At 40.5% G+C, this 19,094-nt stretch overlaps 3 protein-coding genes across 4 annotated transcripts in view; all 3 read left to right on the forward strand.

Annotated features, from left to right (window-relative positions):
* Positions 1–19,094, forward strand: part of LOC307156058 (uncharacterized protein) — a 488,898-nt gene that overhangs the window by 59,807 nt on the left and 409,997 nt on the right. The gene's annotated exons all lie outside the window — the stretch shown is intronic.
* Positions 1–19,094, forward strand: part of LOC307156367 (uncharacterized protein) — a 1,306,365-nt gene that overhangs the window by 52,141 nt on the left and 1,235,130 nt on the right. The window lies entirely within an intron of this gene.
* LOC307156143 (uncharacterized protein) lies at positions 1,293–16,368 on the forward strand. The gene is made up of 4 exons (XM_079867365.1): positions 1,293–1,562; positions 4,370–4,587; positions 10,633–12,112; positions 15,795–16,368. The coding sequence occupies exons 2-4, from the start codon at positions 4,554–4,556 to the stop codon at positions 15,835–15,837; spliced, it is 1,557 nt and encodes a 518-aa protein (XP_079723491.1). The 5' UTR covers positions 1,293–1,562; positions 4,370–4,553; the 3' UTR covers positions 15,838–16,368.

A 19,094-nucleotide genomic window follows, 5' to 3' on the forward strand; every position in this document is an offset into this window, starting at 1 on the left:
CAGTTGAGATAGTTATTTAATGCTTCTCTAACTAGCAGAAGACACTTGCAGGGTTTAAATCCCAGTTGTGCAGGCGGGGGCATGTTGTAACACTGCATTACAATGTGCCCCTATTAGAAATATGCTATTATATTCTATACTTTTATTAATTTTATTGAGAAAACGTGAGAAAAAGGTGAATAAAGACTGAGAGTCAATGTTCAGAAATGACTAATTATTTATTTGTTTTGAACTATGTTGTATAGCTGTGTTTTCATGTGTTCGTAGTCAAAACTCAAAAATGAGAATATTTAATTATTAAAAATTGCCATTATTTTATATGAAAGAGGTTTTTTTAATTGTATTTTATTTAGAATTTTTTTAGTTTGTCTTGTATATATATTTTTTCATTAGATCAGATAACATTTTAAGCTGTCCAATGTCATGTTACAATGTACCCCACCTATGGGGCATGTTGTCACATTTCACTTAGGCTACATTCTTTCGGGGTATATCCAGAAAAAAGTATATACTGTATTAATAAAACAAAACCACATAATTGTACTAGACATTTGGGAAATTAATGTGTGAAAAAATAAATACTCAAGATTTACACAAACTGAGAAATTCAAAAAGCGTTACTTTGTGCCCCGCTCTCCTCTACTTTGATGGCATACGTCTCAGTCACGTGGCGTCGGCGCTGTATCAAGTCGGACAAAATTTCTAACCGGTGTGGTGAACAAATGAGTCCGACTGAAGAGATGAGTCCGAGCTGCGTCAATAGCAGAGGAGAAAGACTGCGAAATTTAAAAATACCATTGTTATTGTGTCACAAAATTTAGTTTTAAGAATTTCGCAGTCGAGAATGTAGTTGTTTGAAGCTAAAATGTGTTGTTTATTTATTTAAAAAAAAAAAAAAAAACACTAACAATGAGAAATGTTTAATTTCACAATCTATAGCTTTGGTTAAATACTAGTATATGAAACATATAAGTTAAAATACATAATGACTCGTTATAACGTAGTACAAACTTCTTCTATAATAAAGTGATTTTGTATGATTTGTAACGAGGCACTAACGCGATTACACATAACGTGCTTTGAGACAATTGGATTGCTTGGGTCCTAAGCTCGGACTCATCTCTTCAGTCGGACTCATTTGTTCACCACACCGGCATGCACTGCTTCAAGCCAGCCGCTGATCGGTCTGCGCAGAGCTGCATGAAGTCCAACAAGCCTTTTGGCTTGCCATAGAAGCTGACGCGGAGCTCAAGCCTGCGGTGTGAAACTGCCGTTAGGAAGTGGTTTCTCTTCCCCTTTAAGCACTCGCGCTTGTGAAAGCAGAAGCATCTTTCACTCTCTCCCGTTTACGGTCTCTTTATCACTGTGTATATCGTTTTAAAACGTTGATAAATACTTCATGACGTGTATCCGTGTAATTAGCGATCTCTCTCGTTGAAACTGGCGCTTTTAATCGTGAGACACCTCTCTTCATTCGCGCGCGTGTTTGTCCATGCAGGAGTGAGAGAGCAGGACTTCCGGTGTGTTTTGCTCATTTCGCCTCGTACTACTCTTCTTTAAAGGTATGTTTGCACACTTAATGGTTATATAAGTTGTTTTAAGTTTCAATGTGATTGAATAGCAGTATAAGATATAATATTTGTTTGACTAGCATCGTCAGTTAGGCTTAGGGTTGCCAACTTATGGAAAGGAAAATAAGGGACAAGTTCTTTATAGGAAAATAAGGGACACTCTAAATATCTGTACTGTACCTCACAGTGCATATCATTTTAGAATCTGCAGGTTAATATGTGTACAAAAGATGTATAAAAGGTTCTCAGACAGTGTCCTTTCGTGGAAAAATCAACCAAATTTCAAACAAACTTTCCCAGCTCAAATATTTGATTTTGTTAAAAAAAAATTCTGAAGAAAGATTAACGTAAATGAAGAAAGCCAAAATGTTAAGCTATATGTGATGGATGTATATTTACTGAGGAATTACAGTTTTGTAAAATGGGTCAAAATGACCATTTTTACCTGAGATTTGGATTCGGATTACAGGGGGTTTAAAATGACTTTTACTTACACAGAGATTGTTAGGTCTATTTAGCTTAATCGGTTGACTTTAGCCATCTTTGTTTTATTATAGCTACTGTATGCCAACGGTGACATTTTAAAAACGGGGAAAAGCACTACTTGTGTTTTTTTGCCCAAAGTTCGCATGCCTGCAACTCATATTACAAACATTTTAATATCCTTTTAGATTTTAATTCTTAACAAACTTTTCTTTTGGTTTCTTAATTTTTATTAGCCTGGTTCTACCAGACTCTCATACATTTAATTTGTACAGAAAGTCTGGCCTCTCTCCATTGACAAGCGTTAACTTCCTTGTAGTGTACTCTGTACTCTGTTGAAGTTTAAAACTATTGGATCTGCCCAGAGTCACTCAGGATCTGCCATAACCAATCGCTAACGTTTGGTCGTGACGTAAGTTAACCCTACAACTCAAACTAGCGCATGACCTCAACGTCATCGTTCTCAGCCACTCCTTCTGTTCACTGATTGGACCGGTAAAAAACTTATCGGAAAAAAACAAAGAATACACCACCATCCCAGACGTAGTACTGAAGGCAAATAAAATTGAGCAGAAGTACGCAGGAGGGCAGAGCCAGGCTAAATTTTTATGGCCGAATATGGTTCATTTTAAGTCCCAATATATAGGGATGCTAATGTGGCTCCATGAGTAAATTAGTGCACGTTTTCAATGGTCTCACATTTTCTGAAGAACAAATAATGTTGAAACTAGAAATGTATCTTGGTGAACTTTACCCATTTTCAATATATAGCTAGCTACACCAATGGATATTACTGTATCATCAACCACAATTTAAAACATAAAAGGTTTTTTTTTGTCTTGTTTTTTTTTTTTGTCAGGATGGCATAGATGGCATAAAATGTAAAAGCGCAATATTATTATTATATAATATATAATAATAGTTATTTTGTGTTTCAATAACGTCCAGTCGGTAGAGGATTCTGCTGGGTCTTAAAGCCTTCCGCGAATGACTATGTTTGTAAATCAAACAAAGATTTGTCACAAAAAAAAAAAAATTAATTGTCAATTTAGAGCGTATGCCTGAAAATACGGGACAAACTGCATTCCGTATGGCTTTCATACGGGACGCTTCGCAGATGCCTTAAATACGGGACGATTCCGTATTATATGGAACGGTTGGCAACCCTAGTTAGGCTACAATATGGCTCAATCTTATTCAATGTCATGGCATGATTGTACCAAAAAGACTTTACATTATAAAATATTTACACATTTTCTTGATGTCATACCGCCCAGCCCTACTTATGTGGTAAATAAAGTTATGCTAGCTTATTTAGCATCTAACTTATCAGCTTGCTATCTACTAGATGAATACATTTGTATGTGATATTTGCAATTTAAACATTTAATAAATATATTTCCCCATAATATCATCAAAACTTACTTCACTTTGTTTAGTCCACAGGCTCAAATGTGTGCCTTCAATAGTCTTGTGCTTTGGGCGTCTGTACATGTGATTGAGGCATGCACAGTGCCAGTAGGGGGTGTGGTCTCAATAGCCATGCAGTAAGCAGTGTGCTGTGTGCATGTGATTGAGAAATGGCATGGATATTCAAGTGCATTTGAATGGCATCTTTTTGTTTTAGTCAAGATTATGCTAAAATATACTTTCCTCAACTATATTTAAGTTCCCTATGAAGAGTCAACCTTCAAATTGAAAATTCCCAGTTTATTCCCATAAATTCCTGTTAATTCCCTTAAATTCCCATTAATTCCCATGGAAAGTTTCCATCTTTGAAATACTTGATAATGAAATGATAATTTTGCAACCCTAACGGTACATTCATGCCTTTTAGCATTCACGCTTTCTGTGTTTTTGCTAATTTTGCCTCATACTACTCCTCTTTAAAAGAGAATAAATTCCATCACTCATCCCATACGTGCGTGATCATGCTTCTTTCCTGAGGATCTGATTGATATCTGATACAGTAGCATGAACACGACGGCTTACAAAACTATCAGATTAAATACAAAATATGACATTTATTCATTGTCAAATCAAGTCACCTTCATGTATAGCGCTTTTAACAATATAGATTGTTTCAAAACAGCTTTTCTGTGATAATAGGAGGATAAGTTTTCTCCCTCAGCGCTGGGTTTGGCATTGTTCATTCAATCTATCAGTAAATCTAACAGTAGCCTATCTGTTTATGCTTTTTGCAAGAACTGTTGTTCTTACCATTATGTATATTTGGAAGAATTTACATTATTATATTCTGATGTCCATGAGCATAAAAACAAACTCAGTAACTTCTATATTTTTGATTTTGGCAGATCAACTCCTACCACAGCAATCACATCATCAGTGAAGCTCCTTCCACTGCAATCACATCAGCAGTGAAGCTCCTCCCACTGTAATCCATCATCAGTGAAGCTCCTCCCACTCCAATTCATCATCAGTGAAGCTCCTCCCACTGCAATCACATCATCAGTGAGGCTCCTCCCACTGCAATTCAGAATGAAACACACTGAAGATCCTGAAGAACAAAGAGGTTGGTGTTTATTCTTCATTCATTCATGATGCTGAAGAACATACATGTTAGAGACATTCAAGCACTTCATCACATTTAGATAAACAGTTCAACTATGAAAATGGTACAGAATGTTCTGTTTTTTTTTTAACAAATGGTCAGTAAAGGGAGGTTCTCTTTCATAGGTTCACTCAACGCTGCGTTGCTTAAGACGCAGTGGGAACGCCCTCTGGGTGTGCCGATTGTCTGAAGCCCTTATAGAATCATACCAATTTATTGGCTGATGGCGCGGGCGCGGCCCGAACACTTTTATGTCGTCACATTAGGGTTGTAACGGTATGAGATTTTCACGGTATGATAATCGTCTAAGAAAATATCACGGTTTCATGATATACGGTATTAAACAATCATTATTATTATTTTAATCATCTGCTACAATGGCCCTTAAATTAATGAAAACAGATAGGGTTTTTTGGTTGAACATATGGTTTATTAAAACAAACTTTTTTGTATGAGTCTACCTTTTGAAAAAATAAGAAAGAAAAAATAAATTCCCATTTGAACAAACATGTCTAATCAATTGAATTCATAAAACCTTAACTTATTTTTATTCTTAATTTATTAATTATTATTTAAGATAGGCCTTATTATAAGATAGTAGAGTCTTATGAAATGTATTTTATTTCCTCAGAAATTCTGGGTAACTTGTCTGATATAATTTGTCTGGATTCTATGATTTAATACAAATAGCCTATATTATAGAAAATGCAATCAGATGAAATGTAACAACTTTTGTTTGTCTGGATAGGTTTACTAAATTAAAACAGACAAAAAACTATATTTCTTAATGTTTAAATAAACTTTATTATTGTTGTTGTTATAACTAAGCTATATTCTATTGTACAATAGTAACATTTCTTTAAGCTAAATCAAACTTTTATTTTGACAGGTTGTACTAAACACCTATGAGTTTCAGTCACAGTGTATTTGATGATGATGATTCTTTTAAATAAAAGCAGAGCAGCTCTGGATATGTTCATGTGTTCACGTCCTCATATGAGTGAGACAGCAGACGCTTTAAACACCATGAGCGTCACACATACTTGAGTATGTACTAGGCGAAATGGCGCTGCTCTTTCACACAGAACATTTTTTTTCCGCTGTATATTACACACACTTATAGCGATTTGATTAATTTACCATTTATAAATTTATCTGCAGGGAGGGATGATGTTCGCGAATATGGGAGAACATGTTCGACATATTTCCTTCTTTTGCAGCCACTCTTCGTCCATATGTCTGGACACAACTGACTGACCTGTTGACATTTCCGAATGCCTTCCTAAAGTTGCTTAATAAAAGCGGGCTTTCCACACAAACAAACGTACATGTCTCATTAGTATGAAAAAAAAGGAAAAAGTTTTTAACTGTCGGTCTCGGACATATCTTTATGCCTGTCGGACTCGGGTCGGGTTCAGTTACTGCTCTTTCGGACGCGGGCCGGACTCAGACAGAAAAATTCGGCCCGATCCGCACTCTAAACCCATCTTCTAAACGCTATAGTCTATGGCGGGTGCGGTTGCTGCCACCTATGGCTCAATCTCACAGAGATCCGCGACAAAGAGAAGGTTTTCCTCCTGGACGCCCCAGTTTCTCAGTCTGGACTGTTTGGGGAGGTGGTCAGCACTGTGGTTGACAAGTTTCGGGCCGCAAAATCCCAGTCGGCTGCCTTCAGGCAGTTTATGCCCAGGAGGGTTAGGCAATCATCGAACCCCTCCCCGTCTCAACCCGGACCTCAAATGTTTTTCTCATAGGACGGAGTTCACGGCTAGGAGGAGTGACTCGGCTAATCCCCCACCAGCTACGGTTTGGGGAGCCCGTGGTCGCCCTTTTCCCCGCCAGCAACCTCATAGGCATTTTGAGCTGAAGCGGTCTAACAAACCTTCCGCTCCAGCTTCCTCGAATCGTTCCTGACCCTCAGGTCAGAAAAAGAAGAGCTTCCCCCAATTTACGAGGTTGGGACAGACCGCGCAAGCGTTTCTGCCTACCTCTCACTTGCTCTCCTTCTCCAACCCTGCCACTTTCGCCACCCAGTGTGTTTCGAAGTGCAGTTCCTAATCAAACTTGTTCAAACCATCAGGCGCAGGCAGGAAGGAGACGCATTAAGTTTTCTCCCTGCGCTTCCCGACGCGTTTGATACCTGCCGCTCGCATCCTCTGAGGCACGCTCTGTTTTCCTCAGGAGCAGGCAGACCCTGTAATACCAATCCAGGCAGTGGTACCTCCCACTACATGTCAGGACGCCAAGTGCTCTCCTTCATGTTCGACCATGCAGCAGGAGATTTCGTCCCTTCTCCTCAAGGAAGCGAGAGAAGAGGTTCCTCTGAAGGAAGTCGAGCAAGGCTTCTTCAGCCGTTACTTCCTGGTCCTGAAGAAGGGTGGCGTTCTGCAACCTATACTAGACCCCCGTCGTCTGAATTTCTCCCTTTACAAAGGGAAATTCAAGATGTTGACGCTGAAAGCTATCATATCTTAAATTTGGGCGGGGGACTGGTTCGTGACAGTAGACATAAATGATGCATATTTCCATATTCAGGTCATACGGCGAAACAGGAGGTTCCTCAGATTCGCCTTTGGAGGAAAAGGCGTACCAGTACAGGGTCCTTCCTTTTGGTCTTGCTCTAGCGCCGAGAACGTTCACAAAGTGTATGGATGCTGCTCTGGCCCCGTTGCGGCTCCAGGGCATCCGTATACTCAACATCCTGTTTGGCCCGCTTCACGGCCATCGTGTTTCTGTGGGCACTTGCCGCAGGCTTCTGGGGCTCATGGCCGCAGCATCCCCTGGGTTGCTCCACATGAGACCTTTTCTGTGGTGGATGAAGTTCTCAGGGGCCCGGTCCACAGGACCAGATCTTCGCCTATTGAAGGTGTCATGCAGTTGCTTCCACGCCCTTTCAATCTGGCGCGACCCCCTCTTCCTTTGGAAAGGGGACGGCATGGGCACAGTTTTCCAATGCCAAATGATTACGATGGATGCCTCTCTGACCGGCTGGAGTGCGGTTTTCGAGGGCAGGCCAGCATGTGGGGTCTGGACTGGGGAGACTCTCTCTTGGCACAGAAACAGCTTGGCGCTGAGAGCTGTTTCCCTGGTCCTTCACATTCTCCCTTTTCTCAAAGGGCACCATGTCATTGTCAGAACAGACAATATGGCTGTAGTGTCCCATGTTAACCGGCAGGGGGTTCATGGTCACGCACCCGGGACAGGCATGCGCGCCACCTCCTCCCGTGGTCCCAGGACATATTCCTTTCACTGAGGGCAGTCCATGTCCCTGGGGTCCTGAACCTTGCAGCGGATTTTCTGTGGAGGCAGAAACTCAGGTCGGGGGAATGGATGTTGAAACGCTGAACAGTAGTCCTGATTTGGGACGTGTTCAGAAAAGCAGAAGTGAACCTTTTTGCATCTGTCCCAATGAACGCTTTAGTTCTCCCTGAGCCCCCCAGCATCGTTGGGGATAGATGCATTTGCCCACCCATGGCCGATGCGGAAACTTTATGCATTCCCGCCTGTCAGGTTGATCCAGGTGGTTCTGTCCAGAGTGAGGGAGAGCAGAGCCCGTCTCCCCATTCTGGCGGTCCCAGCCATGGTTCTCCTGAGCAGGTTTCTCTTCTGGAATTCCCCCCCTGGGAGATTCCAGTCAGGGAGGATCTACTATCTCAGCTTCATGGCAGGATATGGCATCCTGCCCCGACATTTGGAAGCTATGCGCATGGCCCATTGGAGGCCACTAGCTTTGAGCTTTGGTCTTCCCGCTGACGTCTGTAAGTGGGAGAGCCCTGTCCACAAGAAGGTTGTATTCCTCCAAGTGGAGGGTTTTTGAGTCATGGTGTTCGGCACATGCTAGGGACCCAGTCAGCTGCCCAGTGGGTTCAGTGCTGGAATTTCTACAGGAGAACTTTGCTTCTGGAGCAGCCGCTACCACTCTGAGAGTATACGTTGCTGCTATTGCAGCTCATAGAGAGCTCACGGATGAGATCCCCCTGGGTAAACTGAGGTTAGTCTCAGCATTTAAGCATGGGGTTAGGTGCCTGAAACCAGCATGCTCCCCTGGAATTTTCAGTTGTCCTGGAGGGCTTAACTGAGGCTCCCTTTGAGCCCTTGGAGTCAGCTACGATGCGGATTCGGACTCTCAAGGTTACTCTTTTGTTAGCTTTGACTTCGTTTTAGCGGGTGGGGGATTTGCAAGCTCTTTCTGTTAGCGAGACATGTATAGACTTCGCCCATGGTCTGGTCAGGGTGACTTTAAGACCAAGACCAAGCATTTCGCTCTCAGGTTATTAACCTTCACTCTTTCCATCCTCCCCCTCTTGTTTCTGAGGAAGACAGGAAACTTAATTGCATCTTAAGCTATGCAGCATTGAGTGAACTTGTGAAAGAGAACGCCTCTGGTTACTGATGTAACCTGTGTTCTCTGAATAGGGAACTAGGCGCTGTGTTTGCTGCCAAGCTCCTCGCGCTGCCAACAAGCTTATTTTTCGGCAGAGAAATCTTAGGAGTAGATGGCGCGCGTGCATATATAATGTGAGGACGTAAGAGCGTCGGGGCGGCGCCCGTGCCATCAGCCAATAAATTGGCGTGATTCTATAAAGGCTTCAGACAATCGGCAGACCCAGAGGGCGTTCCCACTGCGTTTTAAGCAATTTGTAACAATGTTACCAGAATTTGTGCGTATTTTTACAAACATGTATAACAAATAATAATCATTCCAAAATGTAAAATTGTACAATCTACTCTGCTTTACTGCAAACATTTGTGTTCTTTCTCGCAGTGAAATTCACTTGATCTTGTGTTTCTTGTGTCCCACTTTCACATGCATGTAAAGTAAACGGAAGGAGAAGTTCAGTGTCAACGGCCCTTAATTAAAACGTTTTAGTAGTTTTTAACATAATTAAATATCAAAAAGTTGGTGTCAAAATATGCCAATATTGTGTAGTTCTCACTACAGAAACATAGGATTTTACTTCATAAAATTAGATAACGTATGTTATCAGCTATTGCAGACATTGACCATGAGTTGGCTGGGACGGACGAGCAGAAAAATTTCCACTTCCACTAATACGCTTAATAAAGCCTGAACCTCATCATTGGCCCAGCGGCCGTTTTAAAAAAAAAATTAAATTCCATATTTGCAGACAGACAAGTCTTACTGCATGAAGCCACAAACCGCAATATATTTTTAAAAATGGCGGTTAAAACAGTTCTGTCAGGACCACTACCATCAAATACGATTGACAATTAGCATACAGTTTGGATTGGCAGTATGGTTCCGTTCTGGGCGAGAACTCCCTAGCATGGATAAGAGCAGGGAGAGCAGCAATAACCCCCCTTGGGGTAAACAGAACAGAACCAACATGAAAGTTTGCACAAGTCCCACCCCGAAAGTTTCTGAACTTTGAAAAAGTACTACCTCGCCAGCAGGGACTTTCTGAGTGAGAATTATTTACCCAGAACTTCATTTAGACCCTGGTTCCTGCGGTGTAAACACACCGAGAACCACCACAAAGTGCCTAGTCGCTGGGGAATGTTCCTGCGGTGGAAACGCGGCTTAAGTGACATAAGCAATTTGAGCGATCTAAACCCAAAACCACCCAAAAAAATCAAAAGAAATAACATGGTATTCAAATAATATAAATATTTAAACAATTACATTTCAAAAAGTAGGTGTCACAGTATGCCAATATTGTGCATTTTAATGTTCATATCATGTTATATAAGTGTGTCATTGATCAAACATAGTTCTCAGTACAGAAACATGGGATTTGTGCCTATGTTTTTTTTAAATAACTGGAAGATCAGTGTACCTCATTCATGGAAAGTTTCAGGAATGTATAATTTATAAAAAGACAAATTGTCATATTTTATAGCAGTTGTCTGTTACATCTGGGATAATCAATTGGGATAATATCCATTCATTCCATATATCTCTCTTTGAAATATTTTGATTATTTAGAAAGTTATTTATTATTAGTTATTATTAATGTGAAAATGATTTTTTTTCTGTCATGTCAGACCTGATGGAAGAGAGCGAGGAGAGTGAAGAACTGAGTGAAGTGGAGGAGGAGAGTGAAGAACTGAGTGAAGTGGAGGAGGAGAGTGAAGAACTGAGTGAAGTGGAGGAGGAACATCATGTCAAACCAGGAGGAAAACCTTTGAGTCGCTCAAAGACTAAAAATAAATTTTTAAAGAAAAGAAAAGCCAAGAAATCTTTCACCTGCACTCAGTGTGGAAACAGTTTCACAACCAAACAAAGTCTTGAGCGTCACATGAGGATCCACACCGGAGAGAAGCCGTTCACATGTGATCAGTGTGGAAAGAGTTTCACATACAAAGGTAATCTTAATTGTCACAAGAAAATCCACACTGGAGAGAAGCCGTTCTCATGTGATCAGTGTGGAAACAGCTTCACAGCCAAACGAAGTCTTGAGATTCACATGAGAATCCATACCGGTGAGAAGCCGTTCTCATGTGATCAGTGTGGGAAGAGTTTCAGGCAATCAGTAGGCCTTAATGATCACATGAGGATCCACACCGGAGAGAAGCCGTTCTCATGTGATCAGTGCGGCAAAAGATTTACCTGTGAATCACACCAGAAGGCACACCTGGCGGTTCATACGAAGGAGAAGCCGCATTCATGTTCTGTGTGTGGAAAGAGTTTTTCACTGCTGCAATATTTACATAAACATGAGAAAATACACACTGGTGTGAGAGAGTACATGTGCTTTGAGTGTGAGAAGACTTTCACTAAACCAAGCAAGTTAAAAGAGCACCAGAGGATTCACACTGGAGAAAAACCTTACATGTGTTTACACTGTGACAAGAGATTCAGTAACTCATCAAATCTGAGATCACATGAGATGAACCACACTGGAGAAAAACCTCACAAGTGTTCACACTGTGACAAGAGATTCAGTCTGTCATCACATCTGAGATCACACGAGATGATCCACACTGGAGAGAAGCCTTACAAGTGTTCACACTGTGACAAGAGATTCAGTGAGTCATCACATCTGAAAAGACATGAGAGGATCCACACTGGAGAAAAACCTCACAAGTGTTCACACTGTGACAAGAGATTCGGTCTGTCAGAACAACTGAGATCACATGAGAGGATCCACACTGGAGAAAAACCTTACAAGTGTTCACACTGTGACAAGAGATTCAGTCGATCATCAGCTCGGAAAAGACATGAGAGGATCCACACCGGAGAAAAACCTTACAAGTGTTCACATTGTGACAAGAAATTCAGTGAGTCATCATCTCTGAAATCACATGAGAGGATCCACACTGGAGAAAAACCTTACAAGTGTTCACACTGTGACAAGAGATTCAGTTACTCATCACATCTGAGATACCATGAGAGGATCCACAGCAGAGAGAAGCCGCACACGTGTGATCAGTGTGGGAAGAGTTTCTCTTTTAAAACTCACCTGAAGCGACACATGAAGATCCATGCAGTGGAGAAACCACATCAACACAGTCTGAGATCACGGTAAGTAGATCATCTTTATGTGCTGAGAAACAAAAGCTGCTTTTCCACCTTCAGAAAAGGTTCCAGTTGTGTTTCCACTTGAGCCTGGTATGGCACGGCACAATTACAAACCGTTCTCGGAAATATAAAGTTGCGTTTTGTCCATAGTTACGTTTTTCAGTGTTGTAAATTGACATGATTGAGCACACAATTAATCTATAATTATCTTGGTTGTTGATTATTTTCATGATCGATTTCATCAATTCCTTCTTGCAGCCCTAGTTAGTTTAAGGTTGTATTGATCATCATAAACAATTTAAGAAAATTAAACATGATACTGAAGAACACAGAGCTTGGTGTTTATTCTTATCTGTTTATTCGAGATTTACATTAGTTCAGGTAAAGCATATAAAAAGACATTAAACTAATTAAAATTGAACATTGAACTTACTTGATTGTGTCATTTTAGACATTCACGCTGGGCTGGAATATTCAGCCGCTAATGATTAAATTCTTTTTTCTTCAGATAATATTTCTACTATTTGATTTGCCCTTTAAAGACACGTGCTGACCAGATATAAACTTTGAGCTGCTGCAGATTCACATTTAAGAGCATTTGGTGGCACTAGTGTAACCAGCATTAAATATTGGAATTACTTTAAATAAAACATTACCATTTCATTGACACTCTGTTTGAACTACACTCTAAAAAAACACTGGATTAAAAACAACCCATTTTGGGTATTTTATTGACCAAAATATGCTGCAACTGACTCCATAACCTGTCCATAAACAATCAGTGTACAGTTCTGAGAACATATTTGAACTTTCTAACCATTTATATTCTGTATCTTTTTTTGAAAAAAATCATAGAATTTTATGCAATTACATCATGTGAAAAGACCGACGTGAGACTCGTTTAGGTGACTCAAATCACGGCTCTGTATGTTCTTTTCTTTGAATTTAAATAAACAATATTCAGAACAATAACTAATTTATAGATACAAAAAATTTACACAAACATGTAGTTTACCGAAGACACGTACCAATTTGACGGAGCTGCACTGCTCTGTACTGCTGCGCTTTGGACCAGCTGTAGTTTGTTTATTAAGCTGTTGGAACGGTGTCTCTAAGTTAACTAATGATCTTCGCAACTTCACTGTTATGGTAATTTCTTTTATCACTGTAAAGCTGCTTTGAAAAATAATATAAAATATGGTAGCAACCTTACTTTGGACTTAAATTTACGGCAAAAAATAAATAAATACACATCAGCAGGACTTAAGTGTGTTGTAAAAAAAAAATCTTCAGCTCTGTTTCCCAGTAATTTACCATAAGAATACAGTAGTAACCTTTTAGTTTTATGGGACAATCTTTATATTTCATTACCCGATAAACGTTATAATTAAATTTCTTTATCCCTTTGTAATATACTGATAAACACCATAATAATGCAAACAAGAATACCACATGATGATTTAAAGTTCACCACCATTAATTGTCCACAAGCTGAGGCACATATTATTATAAAAGAAGGTGCACAGTGTCATACACACAAATACAAAACACCATCACGGTGACACACACGACTCCAAATAATGCCATAAACACTCATTAAACAATACATGATGTTATATAAACCCCAATTGTACATAACTGATAACAAAAACTAAGAAGAAACATAATTGTTTAAATGAAATAACAAAATGTGAAGCGTCACGCAGGGAATTCTGGCAATGCCAATTTAGAGAAACAACAAGGACAGAAAAAAGAGAAGAGACGAGCAGTAACACAAGAACTACAACTGACTTCAGCCACAGTCTTAGATGAAATCAACTGAAGATAAAATAAGACATTACATCTCTCAAGATCTCATCAGAGGATTAAACAACTCCACAAACAGCATTACCAGCTTCACTTATTACTAACCAGACTGACTTTATTTCTGTCATACACATCTTCAGTTCTTTTTGAGAATTAACAGAGGTTTAGATGTTAATGATTTTAATTGTTTTATTTTAAGTTACCATGATGGTGATCAGTGTTTGCTTTAGTTGGGCTCTCAACCCTTGACTTTCTAACATTAGCTTATCTATGGCTGCTGTAACTGAGGTTAACAGACTCGTTGGTTATGGCAAGAAAATCAGAGAGAAAATGCATCAGGTGTTGTTGGTTATGTATTGATGGCATAATCATCATGTAGTGGCCTGATTCATTGAGCTCATATAGAGTCTTATCTTTGAATATATGGGTCATTAACTTTACATTATTGATTGTTGTAGGCCTATGATTCGACAGCATGTGATCCATCAGTGTTGTGATAAACTGAAGACTTTTAAAAACATTGTGCACATTAAAGGTTTGAACTACTGTATCTTTTAGACACACACAGACATCAAGATTCAGCATATGAATCTCAACAACGGTGATGATAAAAGTGCAGTGCATGATGGGAGCCATCAATCAAAACTCATCCCTGAATTGTCGTGCTTAATTTATTTGTGGATGTTAACTGAATCTGTAAGTCAGCTTCACCATAACTTCTGAATATTATATTTTATTCTGGTGCGCTTAATGTTATCGCTACTGTGTAATAGTAGCCTATGCCATTCACCAACTAAACATATCCAATTCAATGCGTTCACAGTCTCTTTCACGGCCTATTCACAAACCGTTTGCTCAAGCGTAGCGTTTTCTCGGAGTTCACTTTGTAGCCGCTCCCTCAATCGTGTAGTTCAATTTTCCATATTTATTGTGTCATTATGCCAGTATCAGTATTTGCTTTTCTACCATGGACAAATAAAAATGTCACTGAACTTTTGCTGTGTAATTGTAACAACTAGCATTCAAACACACCAACCAACAATTACTAAAAACACACACAAAAACTGACACTTTGCACTAGTGTTTTAGTGGAGTAGGAGTAGGAGTAGGGTCCCCTTGGACCCCCCGACACCCAAAAGGGACTTTTGGACGAAACAGCCTGTATCTCGGGAAGGGCAGGTCCCAGCAGTTCGTCCTTTTGGGTGTCGGGAGGGTCCCTCTGGGACCTCTCAGACCACGCCTCCCAGAGCCCCTGGGACCTTTCCTTCTGAGGTGCTGCCGGGCCCCGTTTCTCTGGCACCTGAGGGCCCTGGAGCTCGGGGGTGGGCTCTTTGGAAGGGGCCCATCGAGACCCTGATTCGACCCAAGATTGGTGTCTCTAGGCGGCCGGGTCCCCGAGTTTTAGCCAAAAATTAGTATAGTAAAAAAGTATTCACTGTTTTGAAACATTGAAAAAACGCCACACGCTGGTCAGAATAGTGTAAATGCAACAAAAACACATTTTACAAACCATTGCATTCAATTAAATCAATGAAATGCAATCAAGAAATCATTTAATATCATAAATATTAAGGATCTGTATAACGTGGGTTTTTAATACTCAGCTAAACAGGCCAATAAGAGACTATTAACTACTATTATTCCTTTTAATTATACAAATGACTCATTAAAACATCTGCAAAATGTTGTGACTTTCGCAGTTTGATTCACGCTCTGAACCACGGATTTGAAACAAAAGATTCATAAAGGTGTCTGAGCTTCGTGAAGCAGTGTTTCGAAATCAACCATCACTACTTTAACTACATGAGTAAGACATGATTAGCAAGCTGTTTGCATAAAATAGTACATTGAAACTCACTTTATTTAATGTTTCTTTTAGACCTGATGGACGTGAAGAAGAAAGGAAAAACAGAAGCCAATAAATGTGTCTCCTGCCCTCAGTGTAAAAAACGCTTCACATGTAAATCAAGTCTGAAGATTGACATGAGAGTTCACACTGGGAAGAAGCATCTCAGGATTTCTCTCTGAAATCACATCTTCTCATTCTGAAGAAAGAGCATTTAACTGTGATCAGTGCGGTACACTGTTTCATTGGGCTTCAGTCTTGAAGAAACACCTGAAGATTCACACAAAGGAGAAGATTCATCCTTAATATTACAGCAGAAAATTCACACTGGAGAAGGCCATAACACTTTAAAGAGAGATGCGAATCTGATATTAATTTACTGACTTATAAGAGCTAAAGCATCTCAAGAGAAGAAGAGAAGAAAAGTGTCCAGTTTCAAAGATACATAAAAGTATATCTTGCATTTGCATGGAACAGTAGAAGTGGAAGAGAAACTAGATGTTCTGATGAAAAACAATCAAGAACGAGTTAAAAATGTCTCATTCACTTTTACTTAATGTTTGTATTTGCCATGTAATGATTGATTAAACTCTTTACTCATTTTATCAACATCTCATTGTTAGTCTATTTTCTTATTTTCTTCTAATTCTGCTTGAATTAGTTATTTTAGTTCTTAAAGTCATAAAGTAGACTGATATGATTGCTTTTTGAGCTTTCCATGTTTTCATTTTCTCAAAAGAGCTTTTAAATGCCTAATAAATTATATTTCACTGCACACATGCCTGACATTGAATGAGATTGCTGTCTGTCTTCATTATTAACAGTTTCACCCTTGATATCCAGTATCATATTTGAGATTATATCAGAAGACGAGAAATCCGCATTAGTCCATTAACAGTAGAAGATCTTAGTGAAGCTATAGGGGATATCAATAGCGGTAAAGGGCAGGGCTAGATGGGATTCCAGTTGAATTCTACAAAATATTTAAAAGACAGCTTATAAGACCATTATACGGAAGCGTATTGCATTCACTTGAGGAAAAAAATCTACTCTGTTTTATCTCAGTTAATTATCTCAGAATTACGAGATAATTTTTCATGAAACTAAGTTTTTGCTCTGTTTTTATGAATTAATTACTTAATTATCTCAATTCTGAGATATTTTTTTCTTGAAATAAAAATATTTGCTCTGTTTTTCTGAATTAATGACTTATCTCAGAATTATGAGATCATTTTTATAAAAAAAAATGTTCTGTTTTTCTGAATTAACGACTTAATTATCTCAGAATTCTGAGATAATTAAGTCATTAATTCAGAAAAACAGAGCAATTTTTTTTAAATGAAAAATTATCTCATAATTCTGAGATAATTATGTTGTTAATTCAGAAAAACAGAACAAAAACTTTTTTTCATGTCAATAAGACAATAAGACTATAAAACTGGAAATAAAGCATCTCTTATTTATGTGCAGACGCACGAGCGCAAGGGTGTGCACGGCAAAAATTTCATCATTGCGGTGTGGGCGGTCGTGTGCGCTGGGTGCGCAAGGCCAAATTTTGCGTGGCGGTGTGCAGTGCGCAGCTTTTTAGTGCGCACGGCTCCGCATCCGAAGATGCACGACTTCGAGCCGAATCTGGCCGAGCATGTACATCTCACAGCACCGGCACCCAGTTCTTGCGTCTAAATTAGTTGCTTACATTAACAAAATGAGCCTACAATAGCAGACATAAGCCCTTTAAATAAAAATAAATGGCCATGTTTTATAAAAAGGTTCACAAAACTAAATAAAAATGTTTAGAAATTATATAAGATAACGTTAATTTAGTTGTAGGTTACGTTCTCATATCCATTTTATTTTTTAATGTCACAAGGAATAATCTGGTTTACTGCTTTTACACGATTCTTTTATAGTGTGGTTTTGGTGTACTAAAATAAACATTCACGAGTGTACCTTACTTCTCACCGCTGTGTAACTAAAGGCACCAGGGTGGCGGTGCCACCGGCTTGGGCCCGCAATCTTTATTCTTTGGCCGTTCTTGTTCCCTAACCTGGCACTCCTGTTTGTTTTTTTGTATTTCTGTGTTATGTGCCCTGGTATTGAAGGTTTTCTTTTTATTTATGTTTTCTATAATTAGGATTATTGATTCTATGCCTTTTATTTTTTACTTGTCCATCCATCCATCCATCTTCGTCCGCTTATCCGGGGCCGGGTCGCGGGGGTAGCAGTCTAAGCAGGGATGCCCAGACCTCCCTCTCCCTGGACACTTCCTCCAGCTCTTCCGGGGAGACACCGAGGCGTTCCCAGGCCAGCCGGGAGACATAGTCCCTCCAGCGTGTCCTTGGTCTTCCTCGGGGCCTCCTCCCGTCGGGACATGCCCGGAACACCTTCCCGGGAAGGCGACCAGGAGGCATCAGGAACAGATGCCCGAGCCACCTCAGCTGACCCCTCTCGATGTGGAGGAGCAGCGGCTCTACTCTGAGCTCTGCGTGTCCTTGGTCTTCCTCGGGGCCTCCTCCCGTCGGGACATGCCCGGAACACCTTCCCGGGAAGGCGACCAGGAGGCATCAGGAACAGATGCCCGAGCCACCTCAGCTGACCCCTCTCGATGTGGAGGAGCAGCGGCTCTACTCTGAGCTCCTCCCGAGTGACCGAGCTGCTCACCCTATCTCTAATGGATCGCCCAGCCACCCTGCGGAGAAAGCTCATTTCGGCCGCCTGTATCCGGGATCTTGTCCTTTAGGTCATGACCCAAAGCTCATGACCATAGGTGAGAGTAGGAACATAGATTGACCGGTAAATCGAAAGCTTCGCCGCTTTCTTCACCACAACAGACCGGTACATCGACTGCATTACTGCAGAAGCTGCACCGATCCGTCTGTCAATCTCCCGTTCCAGCCTTCCCTCACTCGTGAATACCTTTTTCTGGCTGAGAACCATGGCCTCGGATTTGGAGGGGCTGATTATCATCCCAGCCGCTTCACACTCGGCTGCAAACCGTCCCAGTGCATGCTGAAGGTTCTGGTCTGATGAGGCCAGCATGACAACATCATTCGCAAAGAGCAGAGATGAGATCATGTGGTCCCCAAACCTGACACCCTCCGGCCCCTGGCTGCGCCTATAAATTCTGTTAATAAACATTATGAACAGAACCAGCGGCAAAGGGCAGCCCTGCCGGAGTCCAAAACGAACCGGGAACAAGTCTGACTTACTGCCGGCAATGCGAACCAAGCTCCTGCTCTGGTCGTACAGGGACCGGATAGCCCTTAGCAAAGGGCCCCCGCCAGGGGTTCTGCCAGTCCAAAGGCACTGTCCCCGACCGCCACGCGATGTTGC

Source organism: Squalius cephalus (genome assembly GCF_949319135.1).
Source record: "Squalius cephalus genome assembly, chromosome: 1".
Lineage (NCBI taxonomy): Eukaryota > Metazoa > Chordata > Actinopteri > Cypriniformes > Leuciscidae > Squalius > Squalius cephalus.